The sequence below is a fragment of the Malus sylvestris genome, chromosome 9, assembly GCF_916048215.2.
Source record: "Malus sylvestris chromosome 9, drMalSylv7.2, whole genome shotgun sequence".
Taxonomy (NCBI): Eukaryota; Viridiplantae; Streptophyta; class Magnoliopsida; order Rosales; family Rosaceae; genus Malus; species Malus sylvestris.
The window spans coordinates 25,835,098-25,860,212 of record NC_062268.1 but is presented as its reverse complement, the minus strand read 5'-3'; the positions used below and the strand labels follow the sequence as shown (position 1 = coordinate 25,860,212).

The following is a 25,115-nucleotide window of genomic DNA, read 5'->3' as shown; positions in this document are numbered from 1 at the left end:
AGGACTAGGTCTGCTAGAATCATTATTTAAGTGTCCTAAAATAATTAGGGATCCTCTTTTGCAGCTAAAACCTAGGTGGTGAAGGATTAGGAAAGGGAAAGGACAAAATAAGATAACTTTGGCTAACATTCCTTCTTTCTTGCTTGCTGGATTCCTTGATTTCTTTTGTCTTGAATTTATTTCCTTCATTTCTTTGCTCATTCCTAGCCTCCTTTGAACTTCAACTTCGTCCATCCGCCTTGCTCCAAGCATGTGCTATCAATTCCAAGCCCAAAACTGCTCCAAAATGCTCCAAATTGCACTTTCTTGCTACTTTAGCGAACAGGTTGCATGTTAGATATACGTTCTATGTTGGAAGTTCCAAGTAGGATATATTTTAGGAAAACCTTACCTTCAAAATATGCATGTGTAGTTCATAAGAAATTAGAAGAACTACATAGGATTGTTAGGGTGACGGCGAAACCCTAGTGTTTCTTTAAATTGTTTTCTAGTTGATTTATTTAATTGTTTTTAGTTTAAATTTATTTTTATTATTTTAAATCTCAAAATGAATATTTTTTTTCAAACTTTGTTTTAAATAATTAATTAAGAGTTGGTTTTAAATACAAATTATTCATTCAATCCCTATGGAAAACGGCCTTACTTGAGCCATTTATACTACAACTACCTTGTTCTCTTGCAAGTATTTTGTGTATTTTTATCCCTACTTTTGTAGGTGGTAAAAATTCCTATCAAGAAAGAAACCTACATCTTGAGGAGGGGGCTTCCTTTGAATCACATGTGGAGAAAGGCTAGCTTAAGCATTCAAAGCAAAGCCACTCGAGTCAACAATATGAGAGGAAAAGGGGGAATAAGGAGGTTGGTAGTCAAAGTCGATTGGTTTTCAGTTGTGGCTAACAATAATATGCTACATTTTGAAACGCTCAAGAAATTGACCCACCAAATTAATTTATTGGAACCGAATTCATGCACCACCCTATGTGGAGGAGATGCATAAACTCGACTACTTGTAAAAGAACAAACAATCATAAGATCATCTTAGAAACGGTGGGGGTACTAGCCAAAGGCTCTTCGACAGCCAAGTTGGTAACCAATTTATGAGACTCAAGCAACAACCAAGACAATAGAGTATGTGATAATTGTGTTTCTCGAAATGAATCCTAGAATAGCGTATTTATACTAGTCGAGAGATAGTCCCTTTAAGATATAAAATACGTATTAAGTTAAGAGAATCCCAAAGTATATCTAAGAGTGGATATTGCATCCTCTTAGAAATTTGATTACTTGCGGCATATGCCAATCCATAGATTGTAGGAATTTTCAAGAATATAGAAACTTATCTGATTCATGACCTGATCAAGTTTCCGTATCTGGCAGAATAAGAATGGTCAATCTTAGAGAAGTCGATGGACTTTGCCTACCTTTCTGGGACGCCAGATGATGGTGGCATCGCTAGTCTATTTGTGCAGCTTAAGCTGATTGGAACTGTTGGGTACATGACCAGAATTGTTAGATACTTATATTTCGATCCATCTTACTCCAACCCTTGAAAATTGTGGTCCCACAGTTTCCCTTAACTATTTATCTAAAGGGTTGTTCCACTTAAAGATAGATAATTATCCAAAGATCATGCCTTTCGGAGTAAATCAGAATACATACTGTTTATAGTTCTCTGACGCATGGCAATCTAACCTCATAGTTGTTGCCTGTTGCAAGGTAATTAAGATGTTCCGGAATCATACATATGCTCCTGAAGATCGTGCCATAAATGCTGCAATAATAGGGATGCCTTAGTTGTGTGTGCGCGAGAAATGAGGAACTACTTTTTATGTTTCTAACCTATTTAGATTGTCGAATTCGTAGATCTTAAGGCATGATAATCCAGAATCAACGGTAGGATGAATCTAAAATATCTTCTGATTTCTTCTTTGTTTTCTTCACACTTCAAAGTGTTCAAACCTTCAACTTTATTTTAAGATTTCTATAGAACCTTGGATTATTGAACCTTCTACTTTCTTTGCCAGAAATTCTCACTTCCAATGTTTTCCCCAAACCTTTCAAATCAAGATATGTCTTATCTGAATGTTCTTCATGCCTTTATAGCAAACTACAACTTTCACTAGACCCTCATGTGGTCAGAGTACGGAGTAAAGAAGATGATGAAGCCTTCGTTCGCCATCGCCGAGATCTACTAAATGACTACAAGGTCTAATTGGAAGCCAACCAAAACATCCAAGCAGTTTTGCCTGATTCTTCTGATCCTTATCGTTCATGTACCATAATCCACATATGGTACTAAGATTTGAGTCTAAAATTCCCTCTATCTACGCTCCTGAAGGAGATTTTGTTATGATACAATGTGGCCGTCTGCAATCTCACTCATGCCTCCTTTTTGCATTATCACATGCTTCGAGCTAAGTGAATGGTATGAAGCAAACCCTTAGGATTAAGGAATTTCGCATGTTGTACACCATGTGGGAAAGTTTAAAGACACATTACTTCTTCCAATCACGGCCAAGTCTACAATGGGGAGCATATATCACCGACTTACTCTGGCATGATCAAGACTGGTATAAGGATGTCCTGGTGGTTCTAAGGATGCCCTGGTGGTCGACAGGAACTAGGAAGGCGACATCTCCCAGGTTCGATTCTGGAATGTTCCATCTGTTAATCTATAGTGCGGCAATGATGTGAGAAAGATTGTGTCGGCCATAGCTAATCGATCGAGCCTTCGAGGTCATTCCTGCAGAACACCACAACTAAAGTGGCTTATTGCTCTTGGGTTGAATGGGGAGAACGACAAGGATGCTACCATCAAATGCTGCTTCGACTTTGCTATTCTTGAGCCGTTTTGTATTTGCTTAGAATTGCTAAAAAAGGAATTCATTCGAAACTTAAAAAGTACCCAATGAATCTTAAACAAAAATTCATTAGGGACTATGTCACGTCCACGTGGAGGATCGGGAACACCTTTGTAATCTTTTTGTTAGACTCTATATGCGTTGGACCTATGCCATTTTGAACGGACTACACTTTGCTAACTTAGCTAAGAAATTTCCACATATTGGAGCTCTATTGGAATAAAATTCCTATTATGCATTTCCTAGTTTGGATGCCTCTTTCGAACCTGCTTAGGCACGAGACCACTTCATAACATACTTCACTTAGTACACTAGTCCGGATAGAAGTAATCGTACTCGGGGTCAGACTTCAATGCCACAACTTAGATGATTTTTGGATCGGGCATTTCATTATTCCGTCGTATGGTCAAAACCCGAGATTGAATGTTATAACCCACAACCCTTCAGGAAGCCAAATGATGCATTGAAAATTTACGGATCAAGGGGTCATGTCCCCGTGTTCATAGTCCACCTATCGCAGCCGAGCTTAATACGGCTCGAGCCTTATAAGCTGCTAACAGGAACACCACGAAATGGATTATAAGAGACTCCTCTGCATTATCACTTTGGAGTTTTTAGACTTGCACTTTTGCAGAGTTTCAAATTGTATGATATTTAGGATATTGAGGGATTCTTGCACCTCAAAAAAAGAAAAAAGTAAGAACAAACAAACGAAAGTCGTGTGATAACCAAACTAAATTCTTAATATAAAAGAATGGGGGTTTGATTTGCGGTGTGATTGAACACCAAATTGGACTGCCTACATATATTCCGGAAGGAGAATCAAATCACAGGTGTAATTCTAATAAAAGATGAAACAATGTGTTTTGCATGGGGGTTCATCTTTGATGAAGGTGCCTTGACTTAGGCAGACTTTGGAGATATATTCTCCAATCTATACGAAGACGAGCATCGTTGAGATCAATTGTGGTTCGACCCATGATGGAGGGACTACATCTCTTTTCATGCTGAGGAAGAATCAAACAACATGTAGTTCGTTGAAGGGTCTTTAGTGATATTGGTAGTGCTTGAGGACATTCCACCTTAGGTTGATCAGAGTTCCTTTCCTATGTACAAGGCTGCAAGCTCTTTTGTCTTCAGGCACCTCCTGACCAACTAATGTTAAGGGTAGGCTTCTTCATCGGGCGCTGATTTTCCTCTTTATCGATAAGCTCGGACTGGCCTTGATTCTTCTTCTCAGCGGGTTTCTCTTTCCTAGTGTTGCTCCTAACGAACTCCAAGCGGCCCCCCTGATCGATTAGCTACCCAATATGATCTTTAAGTGTGCGGTAGCTCTGCGTGGTGTGACTGGTACACTGGTGGAAAGAGCAGTACTCATTGAGCTTTTAATTGGCCAGATGGTCAAAAAGAGGTTTGAGCCTTTTAAGGTAAGGTGTCCTTGTTGCTATGGAGGACGTTGTTGATAGTAGTGTTCAAGATTGTGTACTACTTCAGCTTGAACGGAGCTTGCTTATCCTTGCGTCCTCTCTAGTCATTCTTACGAGGAGCAGGAGTCGAGGTGTCTCGGGCATCTCTTCTTAGGTCAGACTTCCAATCGTGATCCTCGTCGGAGCTCTTCTTTTGGGTGTTATCGTCCCTATCTGTGAGGTCATCAGGGACATGAAAGCACTCGGCCAGGGAATTCTTTCGAATTGATAGCTAAAAATTGAGATGAGAGTGCGCGAAATAAGAATGCGCTTGTTGACAGCACTACCCTATTTGAAACAAAAATTAAATTTTAAAGGGTTAAATGGAAAGTTTTCAGTTTCAACAGAAAAAAGCGAGAATGAAGTCGAGTTGCAACGAGAACTATGCGTATTTTTATATATGGAAAAAGAGGGGTGTCTTGAAATTTCAATGCATTGGGAGTGTGTCTGCCACACTAGTAGAAACAGGAATTTCCTCTCACTGGCTCACTTCTCTGTAACGAATAATCGCCGGGCGAGTGCAAGCAAGGCACGTGATCGTCACCTCACCTCGGGTACTCGGAAACAGTATCTAGGGCTTGCCCTAAGAAGAAGACGACGAGGGGGAGAGAGAGAGACCCACTTGCCCTCATTGACTGTCACTTTCCACTGTAAGTCTCTCTTACTCTCGCTACAATCTCAGCTTGAGAACTCAAAATTTCTTTGATTATGGCAACCCTTTGCTATTGGCATGTTGAAATGTGGTCTCAAATTTTGTGGGTTAGCGAATTTATGCATTTATTTTTTCGCATTTGAACTGTAGTTTATGCGATTGAAGATTGAAGCATTAGATTGAGATGGAAATGTAGTTTTATTGCAATACAAATTACTTTGTTCAGAACATGTTTAGAGAAGCCGGGTTTTGTAAGAATGAAGAGAAACTGTTCAATTTTTGGGTTTTTTTAGAGAAATTGTTGTCGTTCTTGAGTAATTTGCAGAGAAACTGTTCTGATTGTTGGGTTTTTGTATTCGTTAGTTTCAAACTCGCTTAAAGCATTTGTTTGTTTATTCAATTTCTCGTTATGCTCAAATTATTTATCACCTTGACCTTTAGGAGTGGACATGCTGTAATGTCCATTAAACTGTCTCCTTGCAAGCACTCCAGTTTTGTGTGTTTGGAGTTTTTTGGATTTATGAAACCAAGTCTGTTTTCAAACAATGATTTGTGATGTTTGTATACAATCCAGATGGACTACAGCTCTGAAGATGAATCTGATATTAGTGATTCCGAGATCCATGAATACAAAGATAAACCCTATGAGCAGTTACGGGAGGGAAAATATAAAGTAAAGGGTCCTAATGGGACTCTTAGATGCCCCTTTTGTGCGGGGAAGAAGAAACAAGATTACAAGTTTAAGGACCTCCTCCAACATGCTTCAGGGGTGGCCAAAGGTTCTGCTCTCAGAAATGCGAAGCAGAAAGCCAACCACCTTGCCTTGGCACTCTACTTGGAGAATGATCTAGCCAGCGAAGGAGACCAAGTACAGCGTCCAACTTTACCGGCTCCTGTTGCTCAGCAAGAAAAGCAAGAAGACCTCTACGTGTGGCCTTGGACTGGCATTGTTGTAAACATAGTGAGCCAGCCAAAGGATGGAAAAGATCTTCTAGATTCTGGATACTGGATGAGAAAGTTTTCAAAATATAAACCTTCAGAAGTTCGTACTTTGTGCAATGAAGGCAATCCAGCTGCATGCGCTGTAGTATATTTTAGTAAAGATTGGAATGGTTTTGGGAATGCTACTGATTTTGAGAAGACGTTTGAAACCGACTGTCAAAGTAAAAAGGATTGGAATGCACGAAAGGAACAGCCTGGCTCAAGCATCTATGGGTGGTGCGCTCGTGCTGATGATTATCACTCCCAAGGGCAGATAGGGGAGTTTCTTCGCAAGACAGGAGAGCTAAGAACGGTATCTGACATTGTACAGGAAGCAGCTAGAAAAAGAAATGATGTTGTGGCAAGCCTGGCCAATGAAATTGATATGACAAATGAAAATCTGGATGAACTGCGATACAAGTACAATGAGAGGACACTGTCTTTAAGTAGGATGCTTGAAGAGAAAGACCGGCTGCACAATGACTTTGTTAAAGGTTTTGTCCTGCCCCTTCTCCTATGCTTTGTTTTTTATGTCCATGCGTATAGCACATCCTCTTGTTTAAATGTACCTATGCATTTGATTTTATTATCTTTGCTTGATTTGTTGGGGTTCCTTGACGAACTGTTTTCGTGTTTATCAGAAACGAGAAAGATGCAGCAAATGGCAAGAAATAATGTTCAGAGAATATTAGAGGAACAAGAAAAATTGAATTATGAGTTGGAGTCTAAAAAAAAGAAACTTGACTCCTGGAGCAAAGAATTAAACAAACGGGAAGCATTGACTGAGCGTGAGAGGCAAAAACTTGACGAGGATAAGAAGAAGGTAACATATATGACATACTTGTACCACTCCATATTTTGCATTAAAAGAATTTAAATTAAGCATTGACTTTACTAGCAGTCCATACGTTGCATTTCTGTTTGCTATCCTTGTATTCTGGCAGTTAGCTACAAATAGAGACAAATTTTGTTTAATTGGAATTAATTTTATTAGTTAATCAGAGCTGTAGATATTTCAAGAATTTGAATTGTCAAATTCTGTAACTTAGAATCATTTCCTGTCTGTATAAGATTTAAGTTATACCCAGTTTCATATGTGATTAATTTGAGACTGGAACAGTTTGAGACCTCAATAAAAGGGGTTAATTGTCTGCAATAGGAGTTAAGTAGTAAATAGTCAGTTAGCGTTTATAAAAAATGATTCATTATTTCCATTTAATTTCTGGGATGCATCAAAATTATTTGACTTCTATTTCATATTGGTTTTTTATTTTATGGGGTTTGTGATATCCAGTTTGGTTTTTAAATTGGTCAATAGTTTATCCTCATAATCATACAAGTTAAGCTCTGATAAACATATCCCTGTAATTCAAACACAGCCATGTACATAAGCATTGCCATGTGTTAAAAATTCAAATTTAGAAATGCGCAGCCAGTAGGTAAAGCCGTTCCTTGGTTTGTGTTCTGGGTACTAATATAGTTTGCCCCTCCAGAATGATGACAGAAACAATTCACTACAATTGGCTTCCGAGGAGCAGAAAAAGGCTGATGAGAGTGTCTTGAGGCTGGTTGAAGTGCAAAAGGTGTGGAAATTTAGTGTTAAGCTCAATAGAAACTGCAAAACTTCCTTGCTATATCTGTCTTTTCCATGGTTTTCACTGACTAGGAATCTGAACTTTTCAGAGAGAAAAAGAGGATGCCTTAAATAAAATACTTGAGTTAGAAAAGCAGCTGGATGCTAAACAGAAGCTGGAGATGGAGATTGAAGAGCTAAAAGGGAAATTAGAGGTGATGAAGCATCTAGGGGATCAGGATGATGATGCTGTTCAATCAAAGATAAAAGAAATGGAAGATGAATTAGGGGAAAAAGTTGATGAACTTGAGGATTTAGAATCTCTAAATCAAACTCTTATCACCAAAGAACGCCAAAGCAATGATGAGTTACAAGAAGCGCGTAAAGAATTAATAGTGGTATGCATTTTTTCCTCCTTTTTATTTTGAACTTTACTTATTAATAGTTGCACTTATTTTATATACCCTGCTATAAGGATGCCCCCATTTTAAGAAAAGTAAGGACCATATTGTTGAGGCTGGGCCCACACTGGGGTTCCACAATGAAAACTGTCCGGTTTTTTTAATACTCAATTAAGAGCATCCAAGAAAAACAACCGAATTGGAAGCCATTTTGGTTACCATCTGATCATTACCTGGTTTGTTGAAACACTGGTCGTCAATTTCTTTGTCAAAAATTCTTTAACAATAGGTTTTAGATTTTGTTGATTTTTCGCAAGGATGATTGTGGGGAAGCCTAAAAATATATGGCTCAGATCATTGGACCCTTCACATTTTAGTTCTTTATAAGTTTTTTGTTTCGATGTTTTGGCAGGGTTTATTACTCTAGGTGGGGTAGAGTTAACTTGGCCAAAAAACATGAGAGCTGATACCTAAACTCTAAATGGGTGCAGTTTATTTAACATAATTTTACCTGCCTGTTAGATTGGCAGGATCCCACATGCATGAAGTCACCTTTATAATGGTGGACTATATATATATGTCTACGTGGATGAAGAATGTTCGTTTATTAGATTGTCTCATAAGTTATGTTTCTCGATTATCAAACTGGAATAGTGACAAGATGGAACCATCTTAATTTTGTATATTGATTAATAATATAATACATACATTTTTATTTATTTATTTTGTATAGACTTGATGTACTTTTGATATTCTATGAAACATATATCCCACTTTCGAATGTTTAAATAGTGACTTATTATGACTATTCTCTCCTTGTTACATTGCCTTGGAAGGTAATCGAATTGGAAGCTAGAAAAAGTACATTAAGAAAGAAAAAGAAGCGGCCAAAGTGCTTTAGAGTGATGAGTTGGTAATCTATGGTAAATTCTGTTTTAGTAATCATCTAACCTCTCGTGCTTTTTGTTTGGCATAATCACAGCTCAGACGAGAGTATAAGATAGAGATTGGAAAATTCTGGTAGTCATGTTTTCTGTTTGGCATAATCTTGTGGTTCATACTTATAAAAACAAAAATATAGTTCCCTTATCTTGTCAGAGAAGGAACAAATAAAAAAATTATTTGTAATTAGCATATTTTCATCATATGATGAAGAGAGATAATGAAGTCATGAAAAGATCTTACTGTTTATTCAGGGTTTGAGTGAAATGTTGAGTGGTCGATCTAATATTGGGATAAAGAGAATGGGTGATCTTGATCAGAAGCCCTTCATGAACACATGCAAGGAACGATTCAGTCTTGAGGAAGCACAGGTGCAGGCCTCCACTCTATGTTCCTTGTGGCAGGACAATCTAACAAATCCTGATTGGCATCCTTTCAAGGTTATAACAGTCAATGAGGAGCCCAAGGTATGATTCTTAAATACCTTCAAATTGATGGTTTCGGAACTCATTTATATACCAACAATGCAAGTGGAGATGTGCACTCCAACTTGCAGTGGTATCATGATAAAAAGCTTATCTAGTAACTTGTTATTTCAACAAATACACACAATATTCTTGTTTTGTTAATTTTTGTTTTCAACTATTTCCTGGTGTTTTTGTAATCATTATACCAATTCTGGAACATAAAATTAGTATCTGGGAAGAACTAGGCACCCTACAAGAGTTTCAAACATGGAAAATTTTAGGATTCTAATCATAGGTGTGCTGTGTTTGGCAACCAACACAGTTTCTACAATTATATATATGGTGGGAGGAGTTATGCTATCTGCTTGTGATAATTTACGTTGGCCCTGCTACGTGGTATAAATCAGAGTTACCTTGCAAATGTATTGATAACTATGTAATAGGAGTTCGTTTTTTTCATCTGTTTTGTGTTAATAGATTTTGGGTAAAAGTTGTGCTGAATAACAATTTCCTTGCTGAGGATGCAGTGTGAAAGAAATTTAGAGATTGAAGTTCTTATGCATGTGAAGATACTACATGTATTTATGTAAATGTCGTGTTAAATCACCCATTCATAATGACGAGGAGGTGGTTAGAAGATGATTAATTTTCTGAGATGCCATGTGATGCAGGAAATACTTGATGAGGAAGATGAGAAGCTACGAAATCTGAAGGAGGAGTGGGGCAATGAGATACATGAGTGTGTCGTTACAGCCTTGAAAGAACTTAATGATTACAATCCAAGTGGGAGGTATGTTATCTCTGAACTTTGGAACTTCAAAGAAGGAAGGAAAGCCACACTGAAGGAGGTTATCAGTTTTGTCTTAAAGAGTATTAAGACACTCAAGCGAAAGAGAACATGAAACGAAGGTTAGTTTCATTATTATTTGGAAGTTAAATGTTTCTCAAGATATTGGATTACTGTTCTCTTGTTGGGGCAATTTGTTAAATTCTCTGTTTGGATGCATTCATGATTGCACCAATGATAATCCTCAGCTGTATTTAATTTTATTAAAATGGATAGATTTGAGACATGCATTTGATGTCCTCGGCAATTCATCGAACCACTTTAGATATTGCTGTTGATTCGTACTCCACTTTGTCTTTCTTTTGTTGGATCTCTATGCATCTCATGCGAATTCAACCTCTGAATATCGTTGTTGCAATTGCGTTTAAATGACTTGAATCTCAAGGATTCGAGCAACGCATTAGTGTATAGAATCATCGACTGTTGGAATCAAAACCATTCTTCCCGTTAAGATTTGTTCTCTTACTATGTGAGGTGTTTTGTGGCAGGCCTGGTAGCAAGAGGTAGAAGATGAACTCCAGAGCAGCGAGGGTCGATGGTAAATCTACAACCAGTGGGCAGTGGTTGGATCGGATGGCAGGGAAATCATGTTTCGCAGGCTACTTTGTCTGATTGCATCTACTCTACTCCCATGACTACTTGTGAACCTCTATTGAGGACTCTACTACATTTTAATTTTAAATGCCGAGAGAATACCTCCAGGACAAAATGATTTATAATTTGAAATTTAATTTTGGATTAGAGATTTGAATCCAACGCGAAAGTTATGCTTGGAATCAGAAAATATTTTCGAGAAATTTGAACGGAAATGTAAAATGTATGTAGCTATAAATGTAAACAATCATGCAAATGGCGGATCACAGTGATGGGGCATTTTTCTTCAATGCATTTCTGTTCAAACATTTCCCCTCCACTTGACAAGAACTTTCATTACATTAATACAACGTCACGCTTACAATAAGTAGGTGTCACGTAAGTTTCTCTACTATTTTCGTAGGTGTGGGCCATCAGCAGGCCCACTTTTACGAGAGAAACTTAGATGGATTGAGTACATTATCACGATGGTATCCTACACATGACATTGTGTTATAACTTATTTCAGGGCAACATTGCGACGATGTTCAGCAACGTCCATGACACAAACCCACACCATAGGGACATTTGGACCTCATTGAATTATAGCCTCCCTCTACGCCTCTAAGCCCGTCTCCTTTTCCAAAACAGAGATTAGTTATGTTCTTCTTCTGGCATTGTCAAATTCCTCATCTTCTTGGTCGTCCATGACTACATCACTGCTCTCTGGCACTTGGCCTATGTGGTCTCTGTGCTCAAGCCCATCTATGAGTTCGCCGCCATGAAGAAGAGATATGAGCTGTTAAAGGGGAGGGTTGTGTTGGCCTTCTTGCCCATTTTCGACTACTTGACCATCTACGAGATTATTGATGTGGTTTTCGGGTTTATTTGGGCAAAAATTTCTCTGGGGAATGATTCTCGGATCTCAGCACAGCTTCCCAAGGGATTAGCACTTTGGATGTGTAGTCAGGCTCTTGCTTGTTGATGTGCTACAAAAAGAGGACAAAATTAGTTATGAAATGTGCCTTTGTGGGGCCTAAGGTGTAGGCCTTGAGGCTCGCAATCAAAACTAACTGAGTGCTAGGTGTGCCACTGCTATCTCAGTATAGCAGATGTAGAACAAGAGTGTGTTTAATCGATTACTTGCGCCCCAAGTTACTCGGACTTCTTGTTATCAAATTATTTTCATGGATGGGTTAAGTCCATATTAAGTTCTTTTTCTTGCCTTGTAAACAAGGACGTTTAGTTCAAAGTCTTGTATGTTCGAATGAAGGGAGTCCATATACCCTTTAGTCATTTGTTTAGTCCTAGATTGCTTTTAATGAAGACATATTCATTAAACTAACCAGATCCATATGCAAATAAGACTCTTAAAGTAGGAAAGCAAGTGGAAATAACTTGAATACATACTGGAGAATGCATTAAGTAATAGATCTACAAATTTAGAAAACAAACAAAGAGCTTCGGGCAACATTTCACCTTGTCTATCAAGGTTGAACCTCTTGTAGTTACTTCTCTTTCAATTAACAAGGGTTTATATGCTAAAAAGGGATGGATGGTAAACAAGTTTACACAAGGGGAATCGATACTATGCCACTAAGGGAGATAGCAAAGCCTTTAAACTAGAGAAATATAGGCTTTCTAAGGAAATCTGAACAAGAGATAGCTTGTCGCTAAAAATGAGTGAATCTGGGTTGATTTCAGCTTTTGAATGCAAATCTGGCTTAAGAGCAGAGTTTGTATGTTTGTTTGTTTGATTCGTTGAGTGTCTTTGTCTCTGAGGCCTCTTCATCCTTTTATAAGTAGATTAGCCCGACTGTTGTAACTTTGTTCTTGCACGAAAGCACTTGGAGGGTAGTGAGTCATCAGCTTTTTACTTGGAATGCCACTAGAAAGTGTTCTTTGGCTGGTAGTAGGTTAGTTTCCATTACTTGTCACTTCAATAGTAAGTATGTGGCTTGTATTTGGCTGAGAAGGCTTCAATTTGCCTTTAGGCTTGATGCTGGGCTTCAGGCAAGTCCCCTTTTGGTTGGCACCCTTAGGCTTTCCTTCATCTAAGTCCAATGTTTAAATATTAACCCAAACAGTGCCCCCTTTAATCATTGTTGAGTCGGCTACTCGAGAAACTAATAATGATTAAATAACTATCACACGCCTTCACTCAGGACTTGTGCCATTTAAAACAGTCATTGTGAACTAAACCTTTGCACTAACCCACGAATTCCATCATTAATTAACTGCTCACTATATAATTTTCACTTAAACTCATCGACAAAATACAGTAGTCATTTCGAGCCTTCAAATTTCCTGAACTTCTCAGAATTCTCAAAGCCTTTAGACTTTCCAGAAACCTTTCTCGTTCTTCAATTCTTGCCTCCTAATGCCAACTATCTTCCTATCTTCTCCTCAAAATCATCCAATGGCACCCAAAGTTGCTCGAACTCAATCTCCTTACGAATCTGGTAAGGGCTTTTCCATCATGCGCCGCGCTCAACAGTTTGCATCGCCCTCGGGCAGGCTTGCATACTGAACTTTTCTTCGAGGAGGGAGAAGTGCACTCCTTGGGACCTGCATGGACTTCTCAGGTTCCAATTGCTGTAGAGACCAACATGCCCAAGGAGAAATGGTTCACCTTGAACCCATTTTTAGCCAAGTCAGGCATCTCCTTATCCAAATGGTTAAACCATCGTCGTGGGTTCCCTCTTAGCTTCTGCTTTCTTGATCACTTCATAATCATATGTGTATGCTTCAGAATCAACTACCACGACCTTGTTAGTTTTAGGATCAATGTCAAAGACTTTGGTAAAACTACTATCAGCCCAAGCCTTCTTCTCCTTAAGTGTCAAAGTATCCATCAGCTCCTAATTGATTCGAATGTCAGGTTCGTACATGAAAGTGAAAGTGGCCGTTAGTGACCACTTAGCATGATCTTTACCAATCAGCTTCACCAGAAGATTGAAGAGGTCAAGAAAGTAAATGTTGAAGTTTGAAGATGCTGAAGCACAGTTAGCTAATAGTAACATTGCTTTGGAAAAGCCGGGTAAAATCTTCACTATCATGTAGACATACCATTCTAGGATAGCTACCCTAGCCAAGGATGTAAAAGTATTGAACTGATTCTTATGTAACTTAAACATGCAATGAAATGAAAATGACTTCTTTAATACACTTTAGCTTGCATTTCCTCCTTGAAACTCAACTATGATGAGCATATAAGCTGACTTTTGGATCTCTTACAATGTCTAAACTTCTTCGATGTAACAATCCCTAACATCCCACAAGGTTGGGTGATATTTCTTAAAAAACTTAACATTAACTAGATGCTTCTGCAAGTTTCCCTCCAGATCTGCCAAGTAATATCCTCCTTTGTCTAGTATTTGGTTGACAATGAAAGAACCTTCCCAAGTTGAACTCCACTTCCCAAAGCCTCTAATTTGAGCTCCTAAAGGTAGAATTATTTTCCATACTAACTCTCTTTCCTTGAAGGTCTTTAACTTTACCTTTTTGTTGTATACTCGGGCTACAACCATCTTTCCTTCTTGAATCTTGTTTAAAACTTTAATTCGTCTACATCCAAGTCCTCGACTTCTTGACACATAGCCTAAATGTATTCCTTGTTATGTAGCCTGAATTGGTTCTGAATTCTAACAGAACTCACATTTATCTCCATGGGGAACACATCACCTTGCCCCGAAGGTTAGGGCGTAAAAGTAGTTCCAGTTGCCGTCCTCTTGGAAATTCTGTAAGCCCACAAAGTCTCTCCTAATTTCTCATGCCATTTCTACTCTCAGCCACCATTCTTTTAATAATGTTCACCAAGATCTTATTACTGGTCTCTGCCAAACCATTTGATTGAGGATAGTACGGACTAGACTAAATCATCTTTATCTTGAACTTACTTACAAACTCCTCTACTTCACTTGAAATAAAGGATGGCCCGCGGTCCGTGACAATTGTCTCAGGCACCCCGAATCTGTGTAAGATCTTGGTTTCAATGAACTTCTTAACTACAGTTGAAGTAATGGTCTTCACAGCTGAAGCTTCTACCCACTTAGTGAAGTAATATGTTGCCACGGTTATGAATGTATGTCCCTTGCTAGAAGCTGGATAAATTTGCCTAATGAAGTCTATTGCCCACCCTCTAAAAGGCCAAGGCTTGACCACGGGGTTCAAGGGTACTAAGGGCACATGTTAAAGAGGTCAATGCCTTTGACATTCTTCACACCCTCGGGGATAAGCTTTACGGTCTTTCTCCATCTCGGGCCAAAAATAGCCATATCTTCTAAGCAACCATATCATCTTAGTTCTAGCTTGATGTGCCCCACAGATTCCTTCATGTACTTCGACCATTACCCTCATTGATTCTTCTTGGCCTAAGCATTTTAGCAACATTCCATCTGGAGTTTTCCTTAGTAGAGTTTCCTCCCACAAAACATACTTAGTTGCTTGTCGTCTATTTTCCTTACTTGTGGGGAAGGATAGATCTTTCAAATATTGAACAATAGGTGTCTTCCAATCATCTATCTCCATTTCTTCAGTCATCATATATAGGCAGAATCCCCTTTCAAAGATAGATGGGAGATTTCTTTTTTGAACTTTTATATCCCCTTCAAACTTCATTTCTTGGATTTGCGCTCTAGAAGCCAATTGTGCCATCTCATTGGCAATTACGTTTAACTCTCAAGGGATATGGCTGATTGATATTTTAGTGCCCCCAATAACTTAACAATTGAGTGGCCGCTAAGTAATAACTGGCCATGGTGATGTGTCTGCACTTGTACTTTCCCTTTAGCTGATTGATCATTAACTCTGAATCACCAAACACCTCGACTTTAGCTGCCCTCAACTCCATTAAGATATCCATACCAATTATCAGCACCTCATACTCTGCTCGATTGTTGGTAGTTTCTTGATAGTCTAGGAGGAATGAATAATAATGGCGAGCACCTTTGGGATCAATGATAACAATCCCGGCCATAATAGCATTTTGAGTGCAAGAACCATCAAAATACAGGATCCAAAGAGTGATCTAAAGGCTAGTTATTCTTTTTATCTCTTGCTAGATCCATTCTTCTCTGCTTGAGAAGGTTTTGATTGATGGGATCCACACACTGGCGACCTCTAAAGTTTCTGGGATGTTGATAATCTCCTTTTGAGACTCCTGGTACTCAGCCAAGAAGTCTGCAATTACTAGTCCCTTGATTGTTCTTTGAGGCACATATTGAAAGCTGAACTCTGATAGTGCTAGAATCTACTTTCCAATTCTCTTCGTTAGCATTGGTTTTGACAGCATGTACTTGATCATATCTGTCTTGGCGATGATGTGGATGTGGCAAGGCAACATGTAATGCCTTAGCTTGCAAGCAATGAGGTATAGAGCTAAACACAACCTCTCTACTGGAGTATATATTGTTTCTACCTCATTAAGGATTCTACTGAGGTAGTAAATTGCTTGCTCCTTCCTTCCTTCATTGTTTTGGGCCAGCAAACTTCCTATTGACTTTTCAGAGGCAGAAATATAAAGCTTTAAATGCTTCCCTTTCTGAGGTGGTATGAGCACTGGTGGAGAGGCTAAGTAAGCCTTTATTCTCTCAAAAGCCTCTTGATGTGGTGGGCCACACGCAAACTCTTCTTTGTCTTTCAATCATAGCAGAGGAGTTAGCGACTGAATCTTGCCTACTAAGTTAGCAATAAATCTCCTCAAGAAGTTAACTTTCCCCAGCAACCTTTGAAGTTGAACTTTATTGGTAGGTGGAAGTGATTCCATTATTGACCGAGCTTTGTTCTTGTCAACCTCTACACCTTTTTGATGAATAAGAAATCTCAAAAAGTTGCCCGACCTTACCCCAAAATCACATTTCTTTGGATTCATTTTCAACTTATGGATCCTTATTCTTGTTAAGGCTTGTCTGAAGTCTACCAAGTGATGTTCTTCAGTTTTAGACTTCACCACGATGTCATCAATGTATACTTCCATGCTATGGCCAATCAAGTCATGAAAAATGGCATTCATCGCTCTTTGATAGGTTTCTCCAGCATTTTTTAGCCCGAATGACATTACCAAGTATTCATATGCTCCAACATGACCTAGGCACCTAAAAGCTGTTTTGTGTATATCTTCTTTAGCCATTTTTATCTGATTATAACAGGCATTCCCATCCATGAAAGATAGGACTTTGTGTTTGGCAACTGCATCTATGGATAAGTCAGCCATGGGCATGGGATATTCATCTTTAGGCGTGGCTTCATTAATGTTTCTATAGTCAACACAACATAGAATTGCATTAGTTATAGCCTTTAATACAAGTACAATGTTGGCCAATCACTTGACATATTTGGCAGGCCCAATAAATCCAGCTTTTACCAGCCTCTCAATTTCTTTTTGGACTTTCTCCTCGACACCTTTGACATCCTCCGTGGTGCTTGCTTTACAGGTTTATATCCCTCCTTCATAGGCATTCTATGTTCTACTAAGGTTGAATCTAAACCTGGCATCTTGGTGTAATGTCAAGCAAAACAATTTTTAAACTCATGCAAAAGGCTGACTACTTTTACCCGATCTTCAGCTTCCAATAGGCCACTGATTTGAATAGGCCTTGGATCTTTCTTAGCCCCTAAATTAATGGTTTCTAAGGGGTCTTGTACTTCTAGTGGTGGCTTATCAGGTTATGCACACATAAATTCGACCAACTCTGGACTTTCGGGCAAGTCTTCTGGCATATCCAGGTCATATATACATTCAGCCATTTGTATGGTTGTCTCCAACTCTCTTCTAAAAAACTTTTCTTCACTTTTGTTCTGGCTACTCGAAGTTTCTTCCTTTTGTTGGACTAACCACTTTCTGATCCTTGACTAGTTGGACTAACCCCTTTCACTATTAAAGGTTTAAAGAGGTAGTCATCTCTTTCGCACACATGTCCATCCTTTCTCTTCCATGGCCATCATTTTATTTTGGCTCAGCTCCTTCAAACTCCAATTGGTGAATTGCAGCTTTATTTTTTGTAAAAAGAATGAGCCTTGGATGAGTGTTTCGCTTATTGTTCTTCAAGTAACAACTTCTCATACTTTGTGGCAGCAATTGCCAACTCTTGCAACTCATTGAATTGTACATCATAAAACTTTTTCCTCAAAGGCAGCCTCAAAGCCTTCTGAGCAATGGATATGAGTTGGGCATGATTGATAGGGAATTGGCACCTCATTCTTATCTTTCTAAACCTCATCATGAAGTCCTTTGTAAACTTATGTTCATATTGCTTCTCCTCCACTAAGTCATTGATAGACATCTCAGGCTCCATCATATAAAATTGTTCATGGAAAGCCATCTTCATTTGCCCCCAGTTAGGAATAGAATTTAGGGGCAAAAGGGAGTACCACTGAGATGTTAGACCCACCAACGAGTTCCTAAACAATCTTAACTTATAATTAGGATTGTCCTCGAATGCCACACAATGATTAGAGAACTTGAAAATGTGATCTCTAAAGGACACATTACCATCTTCTCCATTAAATGTGGGGAACGCGGGCATCTTGAAGTTGAGTGGAAACGGATTCTACTCATCAATATGCTCGGGGTATGGTTCCTGGTAGGTGATCCTGAACAACGGGTGAGCCTGAGGTGAGCATTCTGGACCACCATCCTTCTTAACTCAGCTAACTCATCTCTGAGCTGCTGGTTAGCTGTATTGTTGTATGGGGGGATGTGGGTTCCCCATTTCAAGCTGCGATCATTGCCTGAGAAGGTTTCCTTCATTGGGGTGGACTGTCACCACTTGGCATCCCTTCCTTTACTGGTCAATGGTGGAGGCCTATAAGGATGAGGCTTGTCTGCCTTCGTAGGCTCGCATTTTCCATTGGATTCTCCGATTACCTAAGGCATCCCATACTTCGTTATTTCTTTCTCGCTCTACCCCCTACTATTTAGTGAAAATAATAGGGGGTCGAGCAACTCTATTTCTAAGATCTCGTCCAACACTGACTGACTAGCTCTATATCCTTCCTTATTTTTTCCTTTATCCCTTATTTCCTCAAGCACATGAAATAAGGGGATAACTGGTTCTTTCTCAGGGCTCTTTTCCCTTATCACTTCCCTGGCATAACCATTCTTTGGACTAGAGTACTCCAGATCTAATCTTCTTTGTAGACTCTCTGTTAAGGAACAGAATCTGCTTACTTCTCTTCTAGTTTCTAGAGTGATCTTCTCCATACTTTTGAACACTTGTATCATGGTGGCTTACAAATCTTCATTGGTCACCTTCCCTCCTAACTTCTCGTATGAAGTCGGGCTTTCTAGAATAGTTGGTCCTTGCAGAGAAGGAAAATCCTCTGGATGATTTGTCATGCTCGATCTTGGTAGACATTGGGGTGGCCCGTATTCTATGCTCCACCTGAAGGTTTTCTCCTTCCTTCTTCTTTTTGGCATACAAGACTAATTGAGGTCTAACTGAGCGTGCCAAAACTATGTTCGGACGAAGATTTCTCTGGGGAAGGATCATTGGACCTCAACAAAGCTCCCCAAGGGATTGGCACTTTAGATGTGTAGTTAGGCTCTTACTTATTGATGTGCTACAAGAAGAGGACAAAGTTAGTTCTGAAAGGTGAATTTGTGGGGCCTTAGGTGTAGGCCTTGAGGCTCGCAATCAAAACTAACTGAGTGTTAGGCGTGCCACTGCTATCTCAATATAGCAGATGTAGAACAAGAGTGTGTTTAGTCAATTACTTACGCCTCAAGTTACTCGGACTTCTTGTTATCAAAGGATTGTCATAGATGGGTTAAGTCCACATTAATTTCTTTTTCTTGCCTTGTAAACAAGGACTTTTAGTTCATAGTCTTGTATGTTCGAATGAAGGGAGTCCAGTTCCCCTTAAGTCATTTGTTTGGTCCTAGATTGCTTTTAATGAAGACATATTCATTAAACTAACCAGATCCAGATGCAAATAAGACTCTTAAAGTAGGAAAGCATGTGAAAGTAACTTGAATACATCTTGGAGAATGCATTAAGTAATAGATCTACAAATTTAGAAAACAAACAAAGAGCTTCTGGAAAGATTTCACCTTGTCTATCAAGGTTAAACCTCTTGCAGTTAATTCTCTTTGGATTAACAAGGGTTTATATGCTAAAAAGGGATGGATGGTAAACAAGTTTACACTAGAAAATCGATACTACGCCATTAAGGGAGATAGCAAAGCTTTTAAACTAGAGAAAGATAGGCTTTCTAAGAAAATTTGGACAAGAGATAGCTTGTCGCTAAAAATGACTGAATCTGGGTTGATTTCAGCTTTTGAATGCAAATTTGGCTTGCAAGCAGAGTTTGTATATCTGTTTGTTTGATTGGTTGAGTGTCTTTGTCTCTCGGGCCTCTTCCTCCTTTTATATGCAGATTAGCCTGACTGCTATAACTTTGTTCTTGCCCAAAAACACTTGGAGGGTAGTGAGTCATCAGCTTTTTACTTGGAATGCTACTAGAAAGTGTTATTTGGCTAGTAGTAGGTTAGTCTCCATCACTTGTCACTTCAATAGTAAGCACGTGGCTTGTATTTGGCTGAGAATGCTTCAATTTGCCTTTGGGCTTGGTGCTGAGCTTCAGGCAAGTCTCCTTTTAGTTGGCACCCTTGGGCTTTCCTACATCTAAGTCCAATGTTCAAATATTAACCTAAACAAGGTCAGTTGTGGTGCACAACAGGTAGGATTATGGGGGTTTTCTGTGAGGATTGTGGTCGGTGGCTATTCTGGTGATTGTAAATTTGGTTGGATTGCTATCGCAGAGTTTGTTTTACTACATTTGCAGAAATAAGGATTAATTCCTCAAGTTGACGTCTTATGCGATGAAAGTTAAGCACTCAAATTAAACCCTCTTGTTGTCAAATTGTAGTAATAATGCAAGTAGGGATCGTTCTAAACCGGGGATTAGGAGGGCTTGCTAAAACCTCTAAACTAACTCAAAAACATAAAAACAAAGTTTAAAACGTTTGAATAGACTTAAAGAACTCAAAACAGGTTCACAAGACTCAAAATAACTTAAAGACACTCAAAATTGCCTAAAAACACAAACTAGGTAGTTTCTGACTCTAACACAACTTTGGACGAAATTTGGGTTTTGACTTGACTCAAAACACTCTAAAACACAAACAAAACAGATTTTAAACACTTTGAAACAAGAAAGTAAAAGGGGGATTTTAGTTTTGATGAATTTGAAACAAACAAACAACTTATAAAATTAGACAGATTGTAAAACGAATTTAAGAAATGAGATGATGGATGGATTAGTTAGAGGTCCGTTCTTCACACATGACACACTTGTATATGAATCGATTTCCAATTGCTTTTCAATTAACTATGATGCTCAACACCCCAAATTAACCGTGATGCACAAATTAACCCTCAGATTTTCCTTTACTCAATAAGTTGGATGAATGCATGCAACAACCCAAATCATTCTCTAAAAGTCCCCTATATGAATGCATAATAGAGATACAATTAGAGATCATTACGTTCAATGAAAATCATAAGTGTTGACGAGGCAATTATAACTATGAATGCATGATACATTTGCCAAGAATTCAATTAATGCGATTGTGATAAACAACCTTCACTACTCATGAATATAAACTTGTAACGATTAGGTGAAACTCATTTATATTCTAGCATCTAATTCATGCATGAAAACTAAGTATGCATCCTTAATAAACATACAAGAATTAGTTATGAATAAAATAGATAATTGAATTGCAATCACAACTTCTCAAATCACAATTGGAGGAAATCAATTCAAATCTCAAGCATGTTCATGGCTTCAAACTTCCCCCTAACTAAATAGGGGTTTAGCCACTCATAATTGCAACAAAAATAGAAAATAATAAAGTAGACATTGAAAGCAAGAACGAAGTACACCTAAAACGCTCCAAAGTTCCAAGCTTGAAACGCCAAGGACCTTTGTTTTCACCACCTTGTTGTAGCACAAGTGTCTAGGATGTGTATGGATATATGGATGGAATGGATTTGCACGGCTAAGAGATGAAAGTGTATGGATTGGTGAGATGTAGTATGGCTAGATGAATGGATGGAGGTCACTACAATGAAATTGTGTTTGTGAATGAAGCTCTTTTGATGGATCAAGATTGTACTCCTTTGGAAGGGGGGTGGTGGATGTATTTATAGGCTAGGGAGAGGACCACTCCATTTCCTTTGCATGTGCAGATTGCATGGGTGTGTGCTGTCCATGTTTCTCCTTTTCTTTTGCACACACATGCTTCATCATTTCAGCCACCAATCCACCCATTTTCTGCCCATGTTTCTCCTTTCCTTTGCATGTGGGTGTGTCTTCTCTTTCTAGCTGTGCATTTCCACTTGCTCCAAAGCCAAATGAGTGCAATCATAACCCCATTTTCTGCTGAGTGTTGATGACAAAGAAAAACACAAAACAAGTGCCTTGACTTTCTCATTTTATTAGCCAAAACTGCTTAGCCCTTTTCTAAACCTTTCAGTGTTACAATGCCCATAACTTCTTCTAGAAAAATGATATTAACAATCCGTAAATTGTTCCAGAAAATAGACATCCTTAGCTTTCCAAAAATATAAGGCTCATTCTCTAATTCATTCGGAGATGTTCGTAACATGCTTCCAAAGTCAGCTAATCTGCGCAGGCAGTTTTGACGAATTATTGGCTGTCCATGTTTCTCTTTTGCACATGCCTTGTATAATGTTGTCTCCATGTTCTTGTGGCAGAAATGTTAAGTAATGATGAAGGGTTGCTGCTGCACAAGTGTGAAGGATGGTGCTCAAGGCCTCTTTGCATGTGTCTTTGTTGTCATGTTATCATTATTTCCACATCCACAAGCTGTCACACTTGCACACACACATGCTCTTCATTATTTCAGCCACAAACAACACATTTTCTCCATCACATGGCAGCTATGATGTTTGTTAGTTGTAGGTCACACACTTGCACACACATATGCTGAATTCTAATCTTCCCAAAACGTCCATCCTCATGTCTCCAAGTGCATGCAATCCATTTCAGCCCAAAATTGCTCCAAAATGCACCAAAATGCACTTTTCTTGCCAACTTTGTTATTAGGGCCTACCAACATACGAAAATGGCTTAAAACACTCTTATAAGCAATAACTAACTAAGTAAGTGCAAGAAAACATGTTAACTAAGTCGCATAAATATGCTCCTATCAACGTCCGATCCTCAATTCAATTATTATTATTATTATAAAAAATTTAATAGATTGACTCTAATTGCGATTTAGTATTACGTTCTATTGATATTTCTTTTTACATGTAAGTAAAAGAAATATCACTAGACCTCACTAGACCTTTCACTTACAAGTGAAAAGGGATACCACTAGATCATAGTACTAGTTTCATAAGAAAACTGTTATTAACGCTCTACAAATCTGATTTTACACTTGACATAAATATATTTTTCTTTTTGATTATATAGAGTTTAGCATTGTATGAATACATAAGAACATCGAAGAAAATTCAAAGAAACGAGAAATTTTTAGTTGTAACGGGAACACGGGTGGTACACCACATGTTTTTATGTAAGTGGTGGGAAATTTTATTTTTTAAGTTATTAACTTTTTAACACATATATCTCACTCTTTATATAGCAACACGTGATGTACCATCCCGTGTGAGTGGTACATTGAAAAATCTCTCCAAAAAAACTGAGATAGTGGATCCCACGGCCACCTGCCAACAATACCATGTCATTTTCACCTGAAGAATAAAAAATAAAAATAAAAATCCTCTGTGTCTCTATTTATTTCATATTATCGCTTTGGCATCCATTCGTCCTTTCTGTTTGTTCTTTGTTCCCCTCTCTCTTGAGTCTCTCTGCTTCTCGTTCAGCGCAAGAAGCCTCAAACCAAAAACACCAAAAAATTAAAACAAAAAAACTGTTCAAAAAATCAGATTACCGCCATTTTAAGACCCCATATTATTTATCTCTGTTTGGATCAAAACTGAAACTTTGGGCCTGGGGGAGGTTGGCCCAAAGAGCAGCCTAAAAGGAAGAGACCCAGCCGAAGTCTAGAAGACAAGAGAGGCCCGTTTCTGACTAGGTGCAGGCCATGCAGACTACTTGCTCACCTACCCAATGGTCAAGTGGTATAGACCAGCCAGCTAATCAGCCCAAAAAGTACTTTTTAATGGCAGTACAAGTAAATAGCTGATGAGTCACTATCCTTCAAACTACATTCGGGCAAGATTATTGCTACAAGAGGCCAAGCCAAGGTGGCTATAAAAGGAGAAGGAGAAGTCAGAATTAAAGACACTCAAAACAAACAAATACAAGCATAAACTCTGCTCAAAGCCAGATTTGCCTTCAAAACGAAGCTGTAGTCAGCCCAAGCCCTCATCCCTTTTGGGATAAACCTTTTGTAATAGCTCTACTACCCGATTCAACACCTGCTGTAGTATCAATTTTCTTTCTGCAAACTCATTTCCCAACCCCTTTTCTAAGCCTTCAAACCTTCTGTTAACCCACAAAGATAGGAAGTTGCAAGACGATCAGCCTTGCCCGACCTTCTTTGTTTTTGTCTTTTTCATTCATTAGCCTAGCAATATGTTGTATACTTCAAGTTATATCCAAGTTATTTCTAGTAATATGGCTATTAAAAGGCTCTCTCTCAACACTTGAATCCGATTTGAATATGCCTTCACAGTTCAAACCAGATCTAAGTTCTAAGCCCTCGGGCATATAAGATTTGATCATTCTAAAAGTCCTTGGCCTCAAGGCATAAAAAAAACCTGATGTGGACTTAACCCATCCACGACAAGCTTTGATAACAAGAAGTCCGAAGTTACTTGGGGCGCAAGTAATCGACCTGCTACTTAGTTTTATTTCTGTTATATTATGATGACCATATAACATTCGAGTATGGGATGAATTCTAATGGGAAGCCTCAAGGCCTATTCAAGGCCCCACAAAGGCACCTATTTGGATTCATCCTATTTCTCGGGCAAGAACATTGAGTATAGAAGGGGTTCTGATGGGAAGCCTCAAGGCCTATTCAAGGCCCCACAAAGGCACCTATTTGGATCCATTCTGCTCTTTGAGCTCAGGTAATCAGAAGTATAATGGTTATAAGAACCATATAACTCACAAAATGAACCTTATGTGTTTGAGTACTAAGTTAGTTACTGACGGGACGCCTCAAGGCCTACACCTAAGGCCCTACAAAGGCACCTATCAATAACTAACATAGGCTCTCGAACACATATAACTAAAACCCAAACATCCGTTCTACATCTACCATGCTGAAGATGGTAGTGGCACGCCTGAGCAATTCAAAGTTAACCTTGATCGTGAGCCTCAAGGCCTACATTCAAGGCCCCACAA

General features: G+C 38.7%; 1 protein-coding gene across 3 annotated transcripts; it reads left to right on the top strand.

The window, feature by feature from the left end:
* The first annotated feature begins 4,637 nt into the window (after positions 1 to 4,637).
* On the top strand, positions 4,638 to 11,092 carry LOC126583423 (factor of DNA methylation 1-like). Of its 3 annotated transcripts, none has more exons than XM_050247769.1 (8): positions 4,647 to 4,977; positions 5,554 to 6,454; positions 6,602 to 6,783; positions 7,454 to 7,543; positions 7,644 to 7,931; positions 9,131 to 9,343; positions 10,015 to 10,252; positions 10,679 to 11,092. In XM_050247769.1, the coding sequence occupies exons 2-7, from the start codon at positions 5,554 to 5,556 to the stop codon at positions 10,243 to 10,245; spliced, it is 1,905 nt and encodes a 634-aa protein (XP_050103726.1). In that variant the 5' UTR covers positions 4,647 to 4,977; the 3' UTR covers positions 10,246 to 10,252; positions 10,679 to 11,092. The 3 variants fall into 3 exon arrangements, with proteins under 3 accessions (XP_050103727.1, XP_050103726.1, XP_050103725.1); XM_050247768.1 differs by having other exon boundaries at positions 10,015 to 10,256; XM_050247770.1 differs by lacking the exons at positions 9,131 to 9,343; positions 10,015 to 10,252; positions 10,679 to 11,092 and adding an exon at positions 8,771 to 9,096 and having other exon boundaries at positions 4,638 to 4,977.
* The last annotated feature ends 14,023 nt before the right edge of the window (positions 11,093 to 25,115 follow it).

Coding starts and splice junctions, on each gene's coding strand:
- LOC126583423 (XM_050247769.1), top strand. CDS start 5,554: ATGGACTACAGCTCTGAAGATGAATCTGATATTAGTGATTCCGAGATC. Junction 6,455..6,601: donor GCACAATGACTTTGTTAAAG/GTTTTGTCCTGC, acceptor CGTGTTTATCAG/AAACGAGAAAGATGCAGCAA. Junction 7,932..9,130: donor CGCGTAAAGAATTAATAGTG/GTATGCATTTTT, acceptor CTGTTTATTCAG/GGTTTGAGTGAAATGTTGAG.